Source organism: Balearica regulorum, chromosome 7 (assembly GCF_011004875.1).
Source record: "Balearica regulorum gibbericeps isolate bBalReg1 chromosome 7, bBalReg1.pri, whole genome shotgun sequence".
NCBI lineage: Eukaryota > Metazoa > Chordata > Aves > Gruiformes > Gruidae > Balearica > Balearica regulorum.
This window is the reverse complement of record NC_046190.1, coordinates 30,241,245-30,256,783: the sequence shown is the minus strand read 5'-3', so window position 1 is coordinate 30,256,783 and position 15,539 is coordinate 30,241,245. Positions and strand designations below refer to the sequence as shown.

Genomic DNA, 15,539 nt, shown 5'->3' with positions numbered 1-15,539 from the left:
TGCCTTAAGTCACTTTGGAATCATATTGAATTAAGCTATAGCCTTACTTGTGTTAATTGAAAAACTACAGTTCTTATGACAATCAGGAAAAGTGCTGTGGGGAAAAACACAGCATAATATGCTGTGTAAGCTGCCGCTTGTTTGACAGCACCTCTTTCTCTGCCAGAGTGACGAAAGAACAGTGAGGGAGCACAGCAGGAAATGGACTAATAGAAACAAGTATTTCTGCTATGCTTATCATCTAGGGACCTTAATGAACTTCAGCAATTAAAGCATTAGTTTTGCAACCTTAGTCAAGAGCTGTGTATTCTTCTTTCGTCTCTCCCCTCAGTTTGGAAGTTTACCAAACTGCTGTGCTGACTCCTGGTTCCCTGTGCCCTGGTGTGCTCTGAGTGGCTGCCTGATGTTTGGGAGCTGGCTGGTGACTCTCTGCCACCCTTTGGGTGTGCGGATTCTTTACCTGTCCTTTTTTGAAAGCTACATCTTGCAGCCTGGTTGTCTGGGCACTGGATTTCCTCACAGCTTAAACCTGTTCTCTGTGTTTGTCACTGCTTAAGAGTTAATCCTTTAAACTCACAAAGTTTGCACAGCATTCTGAAGAAATGCTCAGTTCTTGGCTCTGCAGACACAATAAAAGTTTGCAAGGTCTCTGCTGCAGTTTTTTTAACCCTTTACTCTGGTCTGAGGCTGAGCCATCATGGGGGCTTGGGTAGGAACCCGCTTCCTTGTGGTTCCTGTCCCAACTCTACGGCTGTGGAGTCTTTCCAGCTCTGGTCATCTTCCCTGACCTTGATGCATCTGGTGCCCAATAAATCCCTTTCAAGAGAAGCACCTCACCCTCTCCCGGGTTGTTCACCTTGCATCTGTCTAGACATCTTTGCACCAATACTTTTTTTTTTTTTTTTTTAAATTTAGCAGTTCGGATCTTACTCTTTAAATTATTTTCTCCACATGCGGGTAGGGGTCGTAATTCTTGACAGACTCCCTAGCAATTGCTATAATCACTGGTGGAATAGCTTTAATGTTAGGAACTCTCATTGTTATTTGCCTGGTGGAAAATGAGTTCTGGTATACCAAAGATGGGTATACCACAGACACATGTTCCATGAAATAGTAGTCTTGGCAGAATTAATTTCAAAATATTAATCAGAATGTATAGATTACATTAGGGTATATTTTCCCAGATATCTTTATGGCTGTCAGAAAGCTCACGAAAGGTATCTGTGTTAGGATCACACCTTTCAATGCAGCTTTACATGGGACTTTGTCACCCTGTGGAGATTATTAGCACAAAGTGGGCAACAAGATAGGAAATGAGAAATTACTTACTTTTTTCCATGTGAATTTTAGGGGTGATTTTGATATATGGAACACAATTAGATGTGTGCTCTGACCAAATTTTAAATATGCAGAGCGCTCCATACTCTTTGAAAAGCATTGTGTGATTATTGATAACTCCAAGCAGTCAAGACCTCAGTTTGTTCTTCTCTAAAAGCTAGATTACCCCATCCTTACAGAGAGCAGCATATGCGCAAATAAGTCTTGAACATATTGCTTATTTTCTCAACCATGTCACCCAATCAGTAGAAATGTTCTCTTAATGCTTGTGTAAAATTAGAATGGGATTCAAGCCTATCTAGGGAAATCTATTTTTCAGATACCTTTGGGAACAAGAATTGAAGGAGTTGTGTAATTTTTTCCACTGTTTGCGTTGTGTTAAAAACAATAGAATCACACAAATGAGGACAGAGATTTAAAATATGTTCTGAAAGTAAAGGCTCATCAGGCAGTCAGGCCAAAGGAATGGTCAGCAAAAGCCATCTTCTTTGGTAATGCGCTGTCATGGTGACTCACAGATGAAAAGCCATCTGTCTGACTTATCAGTCACCTTTTGGCCTCTAACTTACTAGTTGCCTTTTGGTGTGAACATGAGCATCTGCTGGAGTCATGGATGGACTGTTCAGAGTTCAGCAGTCCAGAAGCCAAGTGACTCAAAGATTTCTTGACTTGGAGATGGTAAACAAAAAAGCTGGGTTGGAATTACCAAGGAGCAGACTATGAAGACGTATTATAAAAACATGTAAAACTGTTTTCTCTCTGAATAAACAGTTTCACTTGAAGCTCTTGTTGCTTTTTCTCTCATGCAGTTAACTTGTCCTGCAGTTGTCCCTCTACTAACCTTCCAGGAAAGTTTGTATACTGACATTGACTGAAGAGCCTGTTCCTGGAGCAGAAGAACGAAATCCTGTAGTTCCAATTAGCTGTAGTCATCAAGTTAAGCTAAAGCAGTTTCATGATAGATGACCTATGTCAAAACTTCATGTCGAGTGTTGGAAGGATGTTCTTGTAGTTCGTGTTAGAGAGGGACTTCTTTGATACATGACAAATCTCACTAGTTTTGTTGAAGGTTTTCCTTGTGGAACTGGACAAGTTTAAATTTTCTGTAACTGCATGTTCTTTAGTTCTCAACTTTGTAAGGTGGAAATGCTTGTCCTTCATTCTTTTTTTTTTTTTCCTCCTTCTTTCCATTTTTTTTTCCTCCAGTTTGACAGTAAAACTTCTAGGGAAGGAACTACTTGTGTATGTTTGTGGCATCTAGCACACGAAGACCTCAATCTTAGGTTAGAGCTCTCTGCAGAGTATCTCTCTGATAGTGAACATAAAGTAAAAAGTTGAACAAAACAAAAAAAGAACAAAGAGGTTTGAATAGGTTTGACTTGATCCTGAAATCTTCCTCCGTAGCTAAGTCAATTACCTTGCACTGATAACACTGAAGTAACTCGTATGCTATATGTGCCACATGTTGTTCTCTTCTATCTCATAATTTATTGATTTTTTTTTTTTTAATACCTGGAATGCCAGACCATCTTAAAAGATACTTTAGGTATTTTTCTATTATTCCTTATATAGTTTTTTGGTATTACAATTCTCTTTGAAGTAATTATTTTATCCACTGAATTTCACAAAGAGACTCTCCTAGAGGAGCTGCAGCCTCAAGTCACCAGACTATAAATCACAAATGATAAGTATGTGAGAGATGTCAGCTATTGCTTGCTGGTGACCCTGTAGCATGCTAAGCTCATCTCTTCAAGGAAGCCTGAGTTTTTTGAAGTTCCTAAAACTTCTCTAATTAGAAGAGTTGTAGAGGGGTTTTGATCAGAATCAGAAACTATAGTTCCAATGACTTTGGGTTTTTTCATGGCTTCACAACAGCTTACTGTAGTTTACTAAATACTACTGGTCATAAAGCAGTATTGGATTTTACTGATAGACAATATTTAGGTGTATTAGGTTCCTGACTAAAGATTGCATTTGGGCTCATAGCCACCTTTGGGTCTAGGAAATATTATCTACAACATGAGATTTTTACAGATTGATATTTTTGTCCTGTACTCCTGAGAATATCTGCAAGTTAAAAAAGGAGAAACCCAAATTAATGCATAGTATCTAGATAGGTGTACCGTCCTCTCAGATATGAAGGGATTTCTGTCTGCATCCCAAATGTCAGTCTTAGGCACATTTCTGTCTAAATTAAATGTACACTACTCTTGTGACTGGGGGTGAGAGTAGGCTGAGGGCCAGCAGGACAAATTAAGAAGCACAGATATTTTGTTACCACAGACTGTGTTTGTTTTTACTTAAGCTGGTTTTGCTATCAAGCCTATGTTGTAGAACAGCATTTGTCACTGTAAGGAAACCAGGCAAAAATGGAAATGACTGTGACTTTTAGATAGCAAAAAAATGAGGCCAAGTTCAGTGTAGATCAATGGTAGTGGGATGGAACTCTCTCTGCAACTTAGGTTACATGTGCAGATCTTAGAATAATGCTGTAAAAGAGATGAGAAATCCATATCAGTCTGTTAGCTCACTCTGAGGTTTTTTACAGTCTTGCAATTACTCAGGAAAGAGTTACAACTCATTATCGTAGCTTTTTAAATAAAATTTTACAACAGCAAAGCTAGTTGCTCTGCTGGAGTAACCTTCGGTGAGAGTCTTCCCATGTTGCAGTTCTGTATTTGAAAACAGATCTTTATATTCTGTGCAGAACTTAAAAACTTTGACTTAAAACATATTGGAAAAACGTTATTTGCTAATCTTTCTGAGGGAAATGGTACTACTGAAAACTGCATGATTTATAACAGGGCTACAAAAATCCAGTTTGTGCTTTCATTTCGGGTTTTGTTTTGTTTTTTAATGAGAAATGAAAAGATTTCTCAGCAAGTCTGTTTCTTTTCTAATTCTCCTACTTGTTTGGTTCTCAGGTTTTGAACTTGGCTTCGCTATGGCAAGTCCCAATGCCTTGGTGTGCTGGGAGGCCCAGTTTGGCGACTTCCACAACACGGCGCAGTGTATAATAGACCAGTTCATCAGCTCCGGCCAGGCCAAGTGGGTTCGTCACAACGGGATCGTCCTGCTCTTGCCACATGGAATGGAAGGAATGGTGAGGGCCACTGGATAGCACGTGCAGGAGGGAATTGCTGGCTACTGTGCCTTCCTCTGTGGCTGTAAAAGCCAAAGGTGTCTTGGGGATCCGATGGTGATACAAAGCTGGGGGAGGAAGGTGCTATTTAGCATGTGGGACTGTTTCAGTGCTACAGAAAAGATTGTGGATAGATTCATCAGTGAGAACCAAAGAAAACTGACAAATATTTCTGAGCTCTTATCTTTGTGTCCTTCTTAGTGGCATGTACCGCTTTTTCCCCTTTTTTTCTTCTTTTTTTGTATCTGTTCCCAAGCCAGTGCCTTCTTTCCCTAGAAAGCTGGATTCTTAGTGTACAGAAGGAAGAAATCGTTAGTGTCTAGCAGTACTTGCTTGGTTTTATTTTGCATGAGGTATGTCTGTGTAAACTCTGCACTAAATTCACTTGCAATGAAATGACGTGAAACAACTTTAAAACTTCTTCAAAAATCATTGACATTGGGTAACCTTTCTCTCTTTCTGGAAAGGAAAATGTTTGCACTAGCTGTTGACTCTCTTTGGTGGCCAGTAGGAGGAACTAGACAGTGTCTTAGAGGGAAATGGCATGGGCAAGCTCTGTATGTAATGTTATATGAAGTTCATATCAGCAGTAGAATTGTTCTTCAAATCTCTTAAATTATTTTTAAAGGTTACATGAACATCATGTCAGGCTAGGTTGATTTTCTCCTTTTCAAATGCATTAACATTAATGAATTGATGCATGTATGTTTCTAGTTTTCTATTAAGAAAAGCATAGTATGTGCCAGAGTGGCAATCTCCACCTGTATAAATGCTGTAGACCCTTTCCCTACAAACTGCGTCATTTCCATTCTCATAAACAATTTCATTTATTTCCATTCAATTATAATCCTGTCCTGATATACTGGGGTGCATTCATATCTTATGAATGGCTTTCCATACCCATTTGTGCGTAAAGAATAAAGGGTCTGTTGCTGTTCACAAGAGTTTTGATAAATTATTTTTTTTAAATGAATCCTGTGGGACTGCCTGAATGTGCCCCTCAGCAGAAGGTGTGGTCCTCTGCAGGGAAGCACTCAGCTGAAGGGAGCTGGTTCTCTGCTACTTATAATACAGTTAATCTTTCTTTTCTCTTAGCGACTTGGCAGCTAAGATTTGCCAAGATAAGATGCTTATTTTGCTATGAGTGTCAGGTGGTTTTGGAATATTTAAGAATACCACCAGGCTGTTGAAATCTGTTATCTTGTCAGAGGAGCTTTCCATGACAGGAGTGTTATTCTCTCTATGACTACAGTGATGGGGACAGAGTGATTTGGGGAATGATTAGTAATGGGATATGGATCCCTTCACCTCTAGGTCACGCATTCACACGCAAGTTGGCTGTGATTGAAAGACTCTGCTGCCTAATGGCTCTTTCGGGACTCATCTAAAAGTAGCTAATGGATTCAGTATAGGTCTTGCTGGCTAGGCAGTCACAGTAGAAATAAACCCTGCCCCATCCCACACAGCAGTTGCTGGCAAGCCTACTGGCAGCGTCAGCAGAGAAATCAAGGATGGATGTGAACATTGAGGCTTTGGATTGAGGTTGTTGCTGCGGCAGCATATGTGTGTGTGCTAGGGAAGCCTCGCGTGTCTCTCCTGTAATTGTTGGCTAGTAACATCTCCATTTCCAGCATACTGAAGTCAGTGTGCTTGTTAAGCACTATGTTTGTACATACATAGGTTGTACTTAGTGTAGGATTTGATTTACAGCAAATAGATGTATACAGCTGAGGTATTGCAATATTGGCCTGTTACTGTGAACCATAGTTTTGCATGGCTTTGCTTCTTGTTCTCAAGCCCTTACGCATCTATGACGTGACACCTCGAAAGTGGAGACAGACTTCAAAAGAGTAGTTGTGCAAGACACAGATCCTGGCTGTTTGTGTTACTCCTTTGTTGCTAGTGGAGTGTTTTTTCCTTTGAATTCCCTTAGTCCAGGGAGCAGAGTGAATCCTGCACTTGGAAGCAGGGAGGATTATGTGTTGAATCAACGTGGACTACTAGCTGTCAAAGCAGTGAGTGATTTTGGAGAACATATGTTAAGGTTTCAACAGAGGAAGTTATGATGAGAGACGGCCTTATAAAGAAAAAAGCTCTTTATGAACACAGTTAGGTTAGGAGCCGTGGAGAGATTTGAGAGGTGTAATAGTTTATATCTTCAGGTTAAAATAGCTTGCAACTGTCTCCAAAATGAAAGTCCTTCCTAACAGTAACTGTCACTTGAACAAGCAAAGGCTGCCAGCATTAGCAATATATAAGAAAGCACACTGCATTCTTGTACTTGTCACAGCTTTCTCTCATTCTTTATAAACAAGAAGACGAGAGGGAAGATAATAGATTCTGTTACATTGCTTATTCCTGATATTGCCTGTGACCAGCATGCATGTTTTGCTGGTGTAAAATGGATCTAACAGTGTTTGTGCACAAAAAGAAATTACCTTGGGTACTGCTAGTAGGACAGTGGATATGAGTGTTCAGTACTTTGACGGAACGGAAAATACCTCCTGAGGAGGCAAAAATTAATCATAGGTTAGTTTGGCAGATAATGTGTACGCATATTTTGATCTATTTTAGCTGACACATTCATCTAGGCTATCATGTCCTGTACTGAACAGTGAACAATGGTAGGAGAGAGACCCTGAGTCTGCTTGTGTTGCTAATATAGCTAAGATAGTCAGTATTTAATTTTGTGTTTGCTCCTGTTGAGTGTGCAAGTGTGCTTTGGCCCAAAGAAGTGAGTGTCACACAGTGTTTCTGCTCCTGACATTCCTCCTGCCCCTTTTTGCCCTGCATTAGCAAAGTTGTTCTTGTGTCCACGTGGACCTACTGCCCTTTCGCTGGTCTTCATTGTGCAGCTCTACTGAGGCTAGAAATTATTTGCAGCTGGTAAAAGCACTGGAAATCCATGTAAAACCTAATCTTCTCCTATGAAAACAGTTTACGGAAGATGAAGAATTCCAGTCCTGCGATGGGCCCTTTCCTCTCTCACTGCTGCTGCTGATGCCTTTGGCTGGGGGCAGGCAGGTGTGCAGCCTGGGGCGGAGCTGCCAGGGTGACAGGAGGTACTTATGCAGTGAGTGACCTAGACTGATGTCTAACTGCTGATTTGGCTTTTTAATGTTGTTTTAAATAATACCTTTATCAGGGTCCAGAGCATTCATCAGCCAGGCCTGAGAGGTTTCTGCAGATGAGCAATGATGATTCTGATGCTTATCCAGTAAGTAGATTTGTCAAAGGCCATGTCCTTTTTTTGCTCTTCACATCTCAGAGATATTTTTTTCTAAGAAACATCCTTTTAGTAGGTATAGCGGGTTAAGATTAAGCTTCAAGAGTTGCTGTAACTTTAACTTGATCCTAGTAAAAGTAATAGCAGTGTGCAGTATGTGCTGCTTCATTTCAAAGCTGAGGTCATATGCAATTAATCTCTGGGAGCATGATCTTTTTATGGCTGTTCCTCAGGGCCAGTGATTCTGCTTGTTTATATTGCTGTGCGTACTGCAAATAGGTGTCTCTAGCTAATTTCTAAAGGAGGCCAAGTGAGACTACTCCTGGCTTTTTGCAGTGGAGCTAAATTGTACTGCTGGGAGCGTGAAAATAAGCAACTTCTAAATTTGATTTAGCTAAGACCTTCGTACCTTGGTCATTAATTTCTACAGAAAGTACATAGCCCTACAGGATGCTGGGCGTCCAATTCCCCACTGCAGATTTCCTAAGAAACACTGCTATATGTTAATTGAAAAGCCCACCAATTAACAACAACAACAACAAAAGGCAAAATAAAATGGATGTTTTAGTTTTGGCCCTGAGTTTGTTACCCTTGGGGCAATGATAGTTCCAAAGCCACGTTCCTCCGCATCTAAAAGTGAATTGCATGTAATAAGTGAGTTATAAATTTTAAACATAGAAGGTGGGAACTCAAACCTTGGACCAGGAAGTAATTTTAGATACTGTACCAATCTGTAATGAGACTACCATACTTATACCTATATATATGCTTACCTATATCCATATCTATGTACATATCTATAAAACTCCCTATATTCATAAAATAAATATATAACATATGAAATGTATGTATTAAAATAGTATAAGAGGACAGGACACCTACAGGACAACTGTACACTCAAAAAATGAATTACAGTTTTCAGATTCTTTCAAAGGGGTTATATTTTGTGTCTTCCACCTACTGAAGTCCCAATCCTCCTCACCTTTTCCTCCTGGACTTACCAGTTTGCTGAAATTAATGGAAGCTTTTTGCATGTATTTGCATACATTTTTAGGAAGAAGTAGAAACAGAAGAGAATGGTTTGTGGGGATGCTTCCCTAGCTAATAATATAAACTCAGCAGAGATCTGCTAATTAAGTTTTTTGAGGAAGGGAGTTTCTGAGAGTCACAAATAGAAGGATAGCTTTCAAGCCTTTTTTCCCGATCTTTTAGACATTTTTCTAATGCCTTTAATGTCTCTCTCAGGAGTTCAGTGAGCAGTTTGAAGTTTCCCAGCTGTATGAGTGCAACTGGATTGTGGTGAATTGTTCAACTCCAGCCAATTACTTTCACGTCCTCAGAAGACAGATCTTGCTGCCATTCAGAAAACCGGTAAAGTTCCTGTAATGGACTTGATTATTCTAGGTGTATTAATCCTCACATAAAGAGGGGTCTTTGCATATGACGTACTGCTGAAAAGAACAAGAATCGTTGGTGAAAAATCTTAAATGAACACGGGTTGAAGTTGCTGATTTGGTGGAATGAGACTCAGCTCTGACTTACGGTGATTCTAAAACTTGATTTTCAGCTTTACTTCCTTCTGGCTGTGCAGACCTTCAGATGAGCTTGTTATGACACTGTGTAGCTAACAGGTTGCATAACTACAATCCCCATGTCTAATTGCTGGAACTTGAAAAAACTAAGATGTAACTGTTGTATGTTTCCCTGGTTGATAGCCTGTGATTTGATTTTTGTTTTCAAAGAGAAGCATACACAGTACTTTTTCAGAACCTTTAAAGGGAGTGGAGTACCCAAATCTTATATGTTTGTAACTTCCTAGGCTTCCTAGGCTAGGAGCAGGAAAAAATAATTTACTCTGTTTGCTATTCACATTAATTTGATCTATAGCATATTCAGTTTGTGGGGTTTGTATGAACAGTGTTACAAATGTTGCATGTAATAATGTAGATAAAGCAGCTCCTGAGCATTGAAAAAATTTCTGTCTTTCAGCTGATTATTTTGACACCCAAGTCACTGCTGAGGCATCCAGAAGCTAAATCCAGTTTTGATGAAATGGTGTCTGGTAGGTCAAAGTATTACGGACAAATAATTAGCTATACCAAGTTGCATGTCAGACTGTGAAGAAGAGAATCTACTCTGGAGAGTATGCCTTTTCCTTTGGTGTAATTTCTGTGGAGCTGTTGTAGTGAGATCTACCGTGGACTTTTGCTGAAGAATCTGCTTGCAAGTATGGATTCTTAATTTTAACAGGCTTATCTTGTAACCAACCTTGAATCTTAAAGGCAGTGGAAAGCGCATTCCTCTCTCTGCAGGGATGCTCCCATCAATAGGCTATAAGGTCCCTCTTCATATAAAAACTGTTCTTTGTACTGCCCCCCCGCCCCGATGTGAGGGATAGGTTGTAATCCCACTATGCCCATTTGGAAGAATGAGGGTCCCATTTCTTCTTACAATACTCAGTTCTGGGGCTGCCATGTCGCACCAGTGATCTAAAGTGGGATCAGTGAGTTCAGAGCTGTAGGCCATGCCCCAGCTGCTGTTGGCATGCCATCGGCACCAAGAGGTAGAGTGATTTGTCTGGCCGTGCTCTGGTTAGAATGTGCTACAGTGGCATGAGGAAATGCAGTGAAATGTAGTTAGTGAGTGATTAAAGCAATTGTTCAGAGTGAGAGAGTGTGCATAGGTGTGGTGATCTGTCTCCAGTTCTAGCAGGTGTCTTGACTGCTATCAGGGAAGAGTAACTGCTCATTTTTTTAAAAGCAGGTTACAGTGTATAAACATGCTTAAATATTGCATTATCTCTGTTTTGTAGGTGAGTACAGTTTGCTTCTCAAGCAAAGGCATTTGCTGCTTTTGATTACTGTTTAAAAGCTTTGTAGAATGAGTGAGATTAGAAATTCTGTAGGGATTGCAATTTGTCACTTTGTCTTGGGGAGTCCCCTCTCCTTCAGGCTAACCCTCAATAATGGCCAAACTCCTAATTAACATTGAATTCTGACGTACTTTCATGTTCCTGCTGAAGAGGACAAGAAGTAGTAAAGTACTGCTGACTCTCAGCTACCTCTTCTTGCTCTATTTTTAACGGAAAGCTGAGAAGATGACTGACTCCAGCTGACCCAATGAAGCACAGATTCAGTCTGTTTTAATGATGAATTCTGCTGTTCAGTGAGACAGGATAATTCTGAGATAAATCAGTTCCTCTTTCATGTTTGTGCTGCTGCTTTTCTCCCCCCCAAGATAAATGGTTCAAACAGGAGCTTATTCTTCTGGTAAGTGGGTGTGTGGATTCAGATTGGGAGGTCATGTTGCTGTCTGCTGCCTTGCAGTTGGCTAATGTGGGAATAGTTCTAATCAATCATATAAGAGCAAAGAAAAGGATCTTTTAGACCATCAAGTCCCTCTTCCAGTTTTGTGTATCCTAAGAAAATTGTTATCCTGAGAGATGATATCACAGGGGAAAAGATATCTAGCGGTGAGGATATGCATCTGAAATTGTACCTTATCACTTACACATATGGCTCAGTACTATGCTAATTCTTCCTTTGTCTAATGCTGCTTTAGCTCTCAAATGGAGGTTTAAATCAGATATATTTATGGCAGTAATGTGTGTGCTTGTGTAAATATTTCTGCAGTTGCCAGATTCAGTTGCATTACGAATGTGTGCTGTGCTTTTATATAAAAATGTTCTAAAATTTTCTAAACCTATATTAATGTTACATGGTTGAGATTGTATTGTAAAGAAGAAACAACATTTCAGGTAATTCTCTAAAAAACCTGTAAGCAAAGGTGAACTATCCAATCAATTTAAAATTAAAGGTGTAATGCACAACACAGAGCTAAAAAAGAATCCACTCTTAATATGTTTCTGTCTGTTAAGTGTGAAAGAATGGATTATTGACAATCTTTTATCTTCTTGAAACTAAACTGCTGAAAGTCACTGTAGCAGAATTACCCATCTGAAAAGTAGGAATGGAGGCAACAGAACCCCGTGACCGTTGCAACCTGCTGCTTGCTCAGTAAAGGACTGTTTCTTGGGCTTCAATATTACAGCGTCAGTACCACTGAGAGCACTTTTCTAATTTGTGTTCTAACTAGGTACCACTTTCCAACGTGTGATTCCTGAGAATGGGCTGGCCACTCATGAACCACATGAGGTCAAGCGAGTGATTTTCTGCACAGGAAAAGTGTACTATGATCTTGTGAAAGAGAGAAAGAATCAAGACCTGGAGAAACAAGTAGCTATAACCAGACTGGAACAGGTGAGCTCCCTGATCCTCAGAAGACAGAGTCCTTGAGGAGACTCTCTGCAAGGGCTTCCTATGCTTTTAAATAGGTAACGCCAGAAAGGATGGTGATAGCATTTTTATAGCACTTTGCATCTTACAAGACATTATCTAGTTCTTCATGGCCTGGTGGAGATATCAATAGTATACTGGACAATGAGGTCCAGAAAGCTTGATGACTTTTCCAGAATAATGTAACAAAGTGAAGGTTACGATATGATGGCATCTTAAATTTGTATATCCAATCTGCTAGGTTTAAATGTTGTGAATAGTACACTTTGCAGCTATATTGTCATTATCTAATTAAGGACTTGTATTGTCACAGCTACTAGAAAAACTGTAGAAAGGCAGGAGATCTGACTATAATACACTTCTGTTCATACTGGTACAACTATAAAATATGTGTGTATTCACTTCTGACAGCATGAAATCAATTAAAGAAATATGAGTTATTTTAAAGAACATATAGCAATTATATTAGGTACTAAATGGTTAATTACAATGACTGGTTGTAATACCCAATAGGTAAAAGACTTTCTTACCATGGACTAACACCATGTAAGAGAAAGCTTTGCCAGTTATTACCCTCTCTTTCTAGATCTCACCATTCCCCTTTGACCTGCTGAAAGAAGAACTTGAGAAGTATCCAGGTGCTGATCTGGTTTGGTGTCAGGAGGAACACAAAAACAGTGGATACTATGATTATGTCAAACCTCGTTTCCGCACTATTGTGAACCACACTCGACCTATATGGTATGCAACTTTAAACAATTTCTCTATCTCCTGGGCTGATATGTTTGCTTTTAAATTTGGTTGAGTTGTTGGTTTGTTTTTTTCTTTTAAATTTATTTTTTATTTGAGGAAGTTTTCATGGGGAAGTCAGTCACAAATCAAAACCTCTGAGTTTGGGTTCATGGGTGAAGGAGGGAAAAGTCTAGATTACTATTTCTGAAATACATCATGGATATATTGCTCCTCCTTGTAGATCTAAAAGAAAACCAGTAGCAACTGTCTTTATATTGCCACTTAGCACAGCACTTAGCTCTCCCGGATTTTTCGCTCTTATTGTCTAAGATTCTGTCTTTTTTAAGAATTTCACTCCAAATATTAGGAAACAGTTGCTGTAAGAGCTCAATCCAGGTACCTTTGCATTTATTTTAGATGATTGACTCTCAGATCTGCCCATGCAGCTGTCAGAGGAATGAGAGTCTTCATTGCCAAAAGCAAGTTATCTAATTATGAGACAGTGTAGCTGGCTGTCCCGGGAGGGATGGGGGAGAAGACGCAGCTTAATATTGACAGAAGGGGGAAAAGAGGGGGAAGCGGACCAGAAGGTATAACTGATGGTGCAACTTTGATTGTTATTTAAGAAAGATTGATGATTAAATGTCCAAATCTGCCAAGCTGACTTGAATGCATGTAGCAGCATGTTCTCATGCTTGTTAGTGCCAAAAGAGTGTCTCTTCTCACCTCATTTGACCGCCCAATTCTTTTTGTCACATAGGTATGTTGGCCGAGAGCCAGCTGCTGCAGCTGCCACAGGCAACAAGAACACGCATCTGGTGTCGCTCAGAAGGTTCTTGGATACAGCTTTCAACCTGGAGGCCTTTGAGGGAAAAACATTCTAACTGCAGGGCACCGACCCATCTCTGTCTAGTAGTCTCTCAAATCACTTCATCCGAAAGAGGAAATAAAAGTGGGGAAAATACTGGAAAATATATATTTTTGCTTTACCAGATAAAATGATCCAGCAGCTGACTTGATTAATCTGCACCTTGCTCCCCAGTTTGTAAGGAAAAAAAAAATAATTCCAACTCACCTTCCACCATTTTTTGTCACTTGTCTATTTAGGTTGGGACCTCTTTGGCTCCAGGAGGGTGTCCTATCCAAGAATGCAGTGTCTAGCTCAGTGAGACTCCAGTCTCGGTCTGTGGGCACTGTAATCACTGTAAGTAAGCAGAGCAGGCATGGACAGCATGACAGTTATGCACATCCCTGAAAAAGAAGAGAGTACGTTTGGGAGCCACTAAGGAAACAAGGTGCATTGTTGCAAGGAAAGTGGTTGACACTTATTTCTAGATGTATCGGAGAGAGGTAATGAAACCAAAAAGCAAAGAGTTGATAGATGACTTTGGTAAAGAAATGTACTGGCTGTGGTGATTGGAAGGAGATGGTAAGGTAGCCTGGCGATGTGAGGAGCAGGCTGGAAATAGGGAGTCAGGTTACAAAGTTGCTGAACTATGGGTGGTAATAAAAGTGATGTGAACCACTTAGGTATAAGGTGGAGGAGGAGGATGAAGGCAGAAATAAAAAGGACCAAGAAAAGGTTTGTTGGGGATGGTTGAGGAGGGAAGAAGTCTACACAAGACCACAGCTGACAGAGCAGTGGGTGATCAGCATCAAATGACCTCAAAAGTAAGAGGTGACAGCACCAATTGTTCCCACTCCCTAGGCTGCCTGCTTTGATGCTCTGGTATTAGGGAACTGTGAGATCCTGTGAGCATACTCATTTTGGATGAACTCTCTCCCTCACCACACTACTAGGATCTGCTTTACTTTGACCTGGTAGCACGCATAAAAAGATTGTGTTTGGATGAGAAGTCTGTGTTTGTGCAGCAAGTAGTGGGTTCTCTGCTTTGTCCAGTGCTAATGCCTGCCTCAGATCTCCTTGCTGGTATTAATTCAACTCTGAAGTGGCAATTCCTGATTTAGTCACCCTTTTTTATGTTAAGAGGAAGGTGGGCAAGCAACAGTTGCTGATTGACCGAAGGGTACATGCTGTGGTTTTGTACAAGCAGCAGTTGATTATTATTTTTTTGTCCCTTGTGTTTACTTGTCAATTAGGATGTCAATTGCCATGTACTTTCAGTATGGACATAAAATGAACCTCTGTGTAAGGCGGCTGATGTATAGCAGGTGCTGGAGGGGAGGGAACAGCAGGGCTTGTTCCTCTTCTCGAGACATAGTGCTTGGCTTCCTGGGAGGCACTGCACAGCAGAGTGGTCTGAGTGCCTCTGCTTGTGCTTCCTCCGCAGTGCTAGAAGGCAGGGCGGCACTGCTTTCCTCTCCCCTCTTAATACAAGAACTAGCATTGGCAGAAGTCCTGTTCCCTCTGCCCCAGGAGAACTTGGGTCTGGGTGAATCTTGTGACTGCAGATTTCTGCAACACTGGACTGTGTAGTGGCAGGAGACTTCTTCCCTTCTTTCTGCTGGCTGGCAGAGGGAACGGCTCAATTAAGAGTACGTGGTGTAGTAGGATGCAGAGGAATGGCTACGCCTGTGTTGAAGCAGGAAGCAGTAACTAGCTGCACAAGGGCCCTGTGCCCATGCAGTGCCTGGAGGGTTAGGCTAGATCTGCTGTACAGCCCCTTTGATATGTCATAGCAAGTGACTGGAAAACACATAGATGAGACTTCACCCCCATCTCCAGTTCCCTGTCCTGAGCGTGCTCCTGGGACATAGTCGTGTTCTTGGCAGTAAGTTTTACCCTGCTGCTGCTGTATTGGCTGTGACATAAGGCTTGACAGTTTATGCCTGATTCAGAGAGTCA

At 40.6% G+C, this 15,539-nt stretch overlaps 1 protein-coding gene across 3 annotated transcripts in view; it reads left to right on the top strand.

The window, feature by feature from the left end:
- The window catches only part of OGDHL (oxoglutarate dehydrogenase L), a 53,190-nt gene extending 38,876 nt beyond the window's left edge, over nucleotides 1-14,314 (top strand). For all 3 annotated transcript variants that reach the window (XM_075758704.1, XM_075758705.1, XM_075758706.1), the window contains 7 exons: nucleotides 4,263-4,441; nucleotides 7,626-7,697; nucleotides 8,952-9,077; nucleotides 9,696-9,768; nucleotides 11,802-11,965; nucleotides 12,588-12,742; nucleotides 13,494-14,314. In XM_075758704.1, coding sequence (XP_075614819.1) covers nucleotides 4,263-4,441; nucleotides 7,626-7,697; nucleotides 8,952-9,077; nucleotides 9,696-9,768; nucleotides 11,802-11,965; nucleotides 12,588-12,742; nucleotides 13,494-13,617 — 893 coding nt within the window. In that variant the 3' untranslated portion in view covers nucleotides 13,618-14,314. The remainder of the gene's footprint in view (nucleotides 1-4,262; nucleotides 4,442-7,625; nucleotides 7,698-8,951; nucleotides 9,078-9,695; nucleotides 9,769-11,801; nucleotides 11,966-12,587; nucleotides 12,743-13,493) is intronic.
- The last annotated feature ends 1,225 nt before the right edge of the window (nucleotides 14,315-15,539 follow it).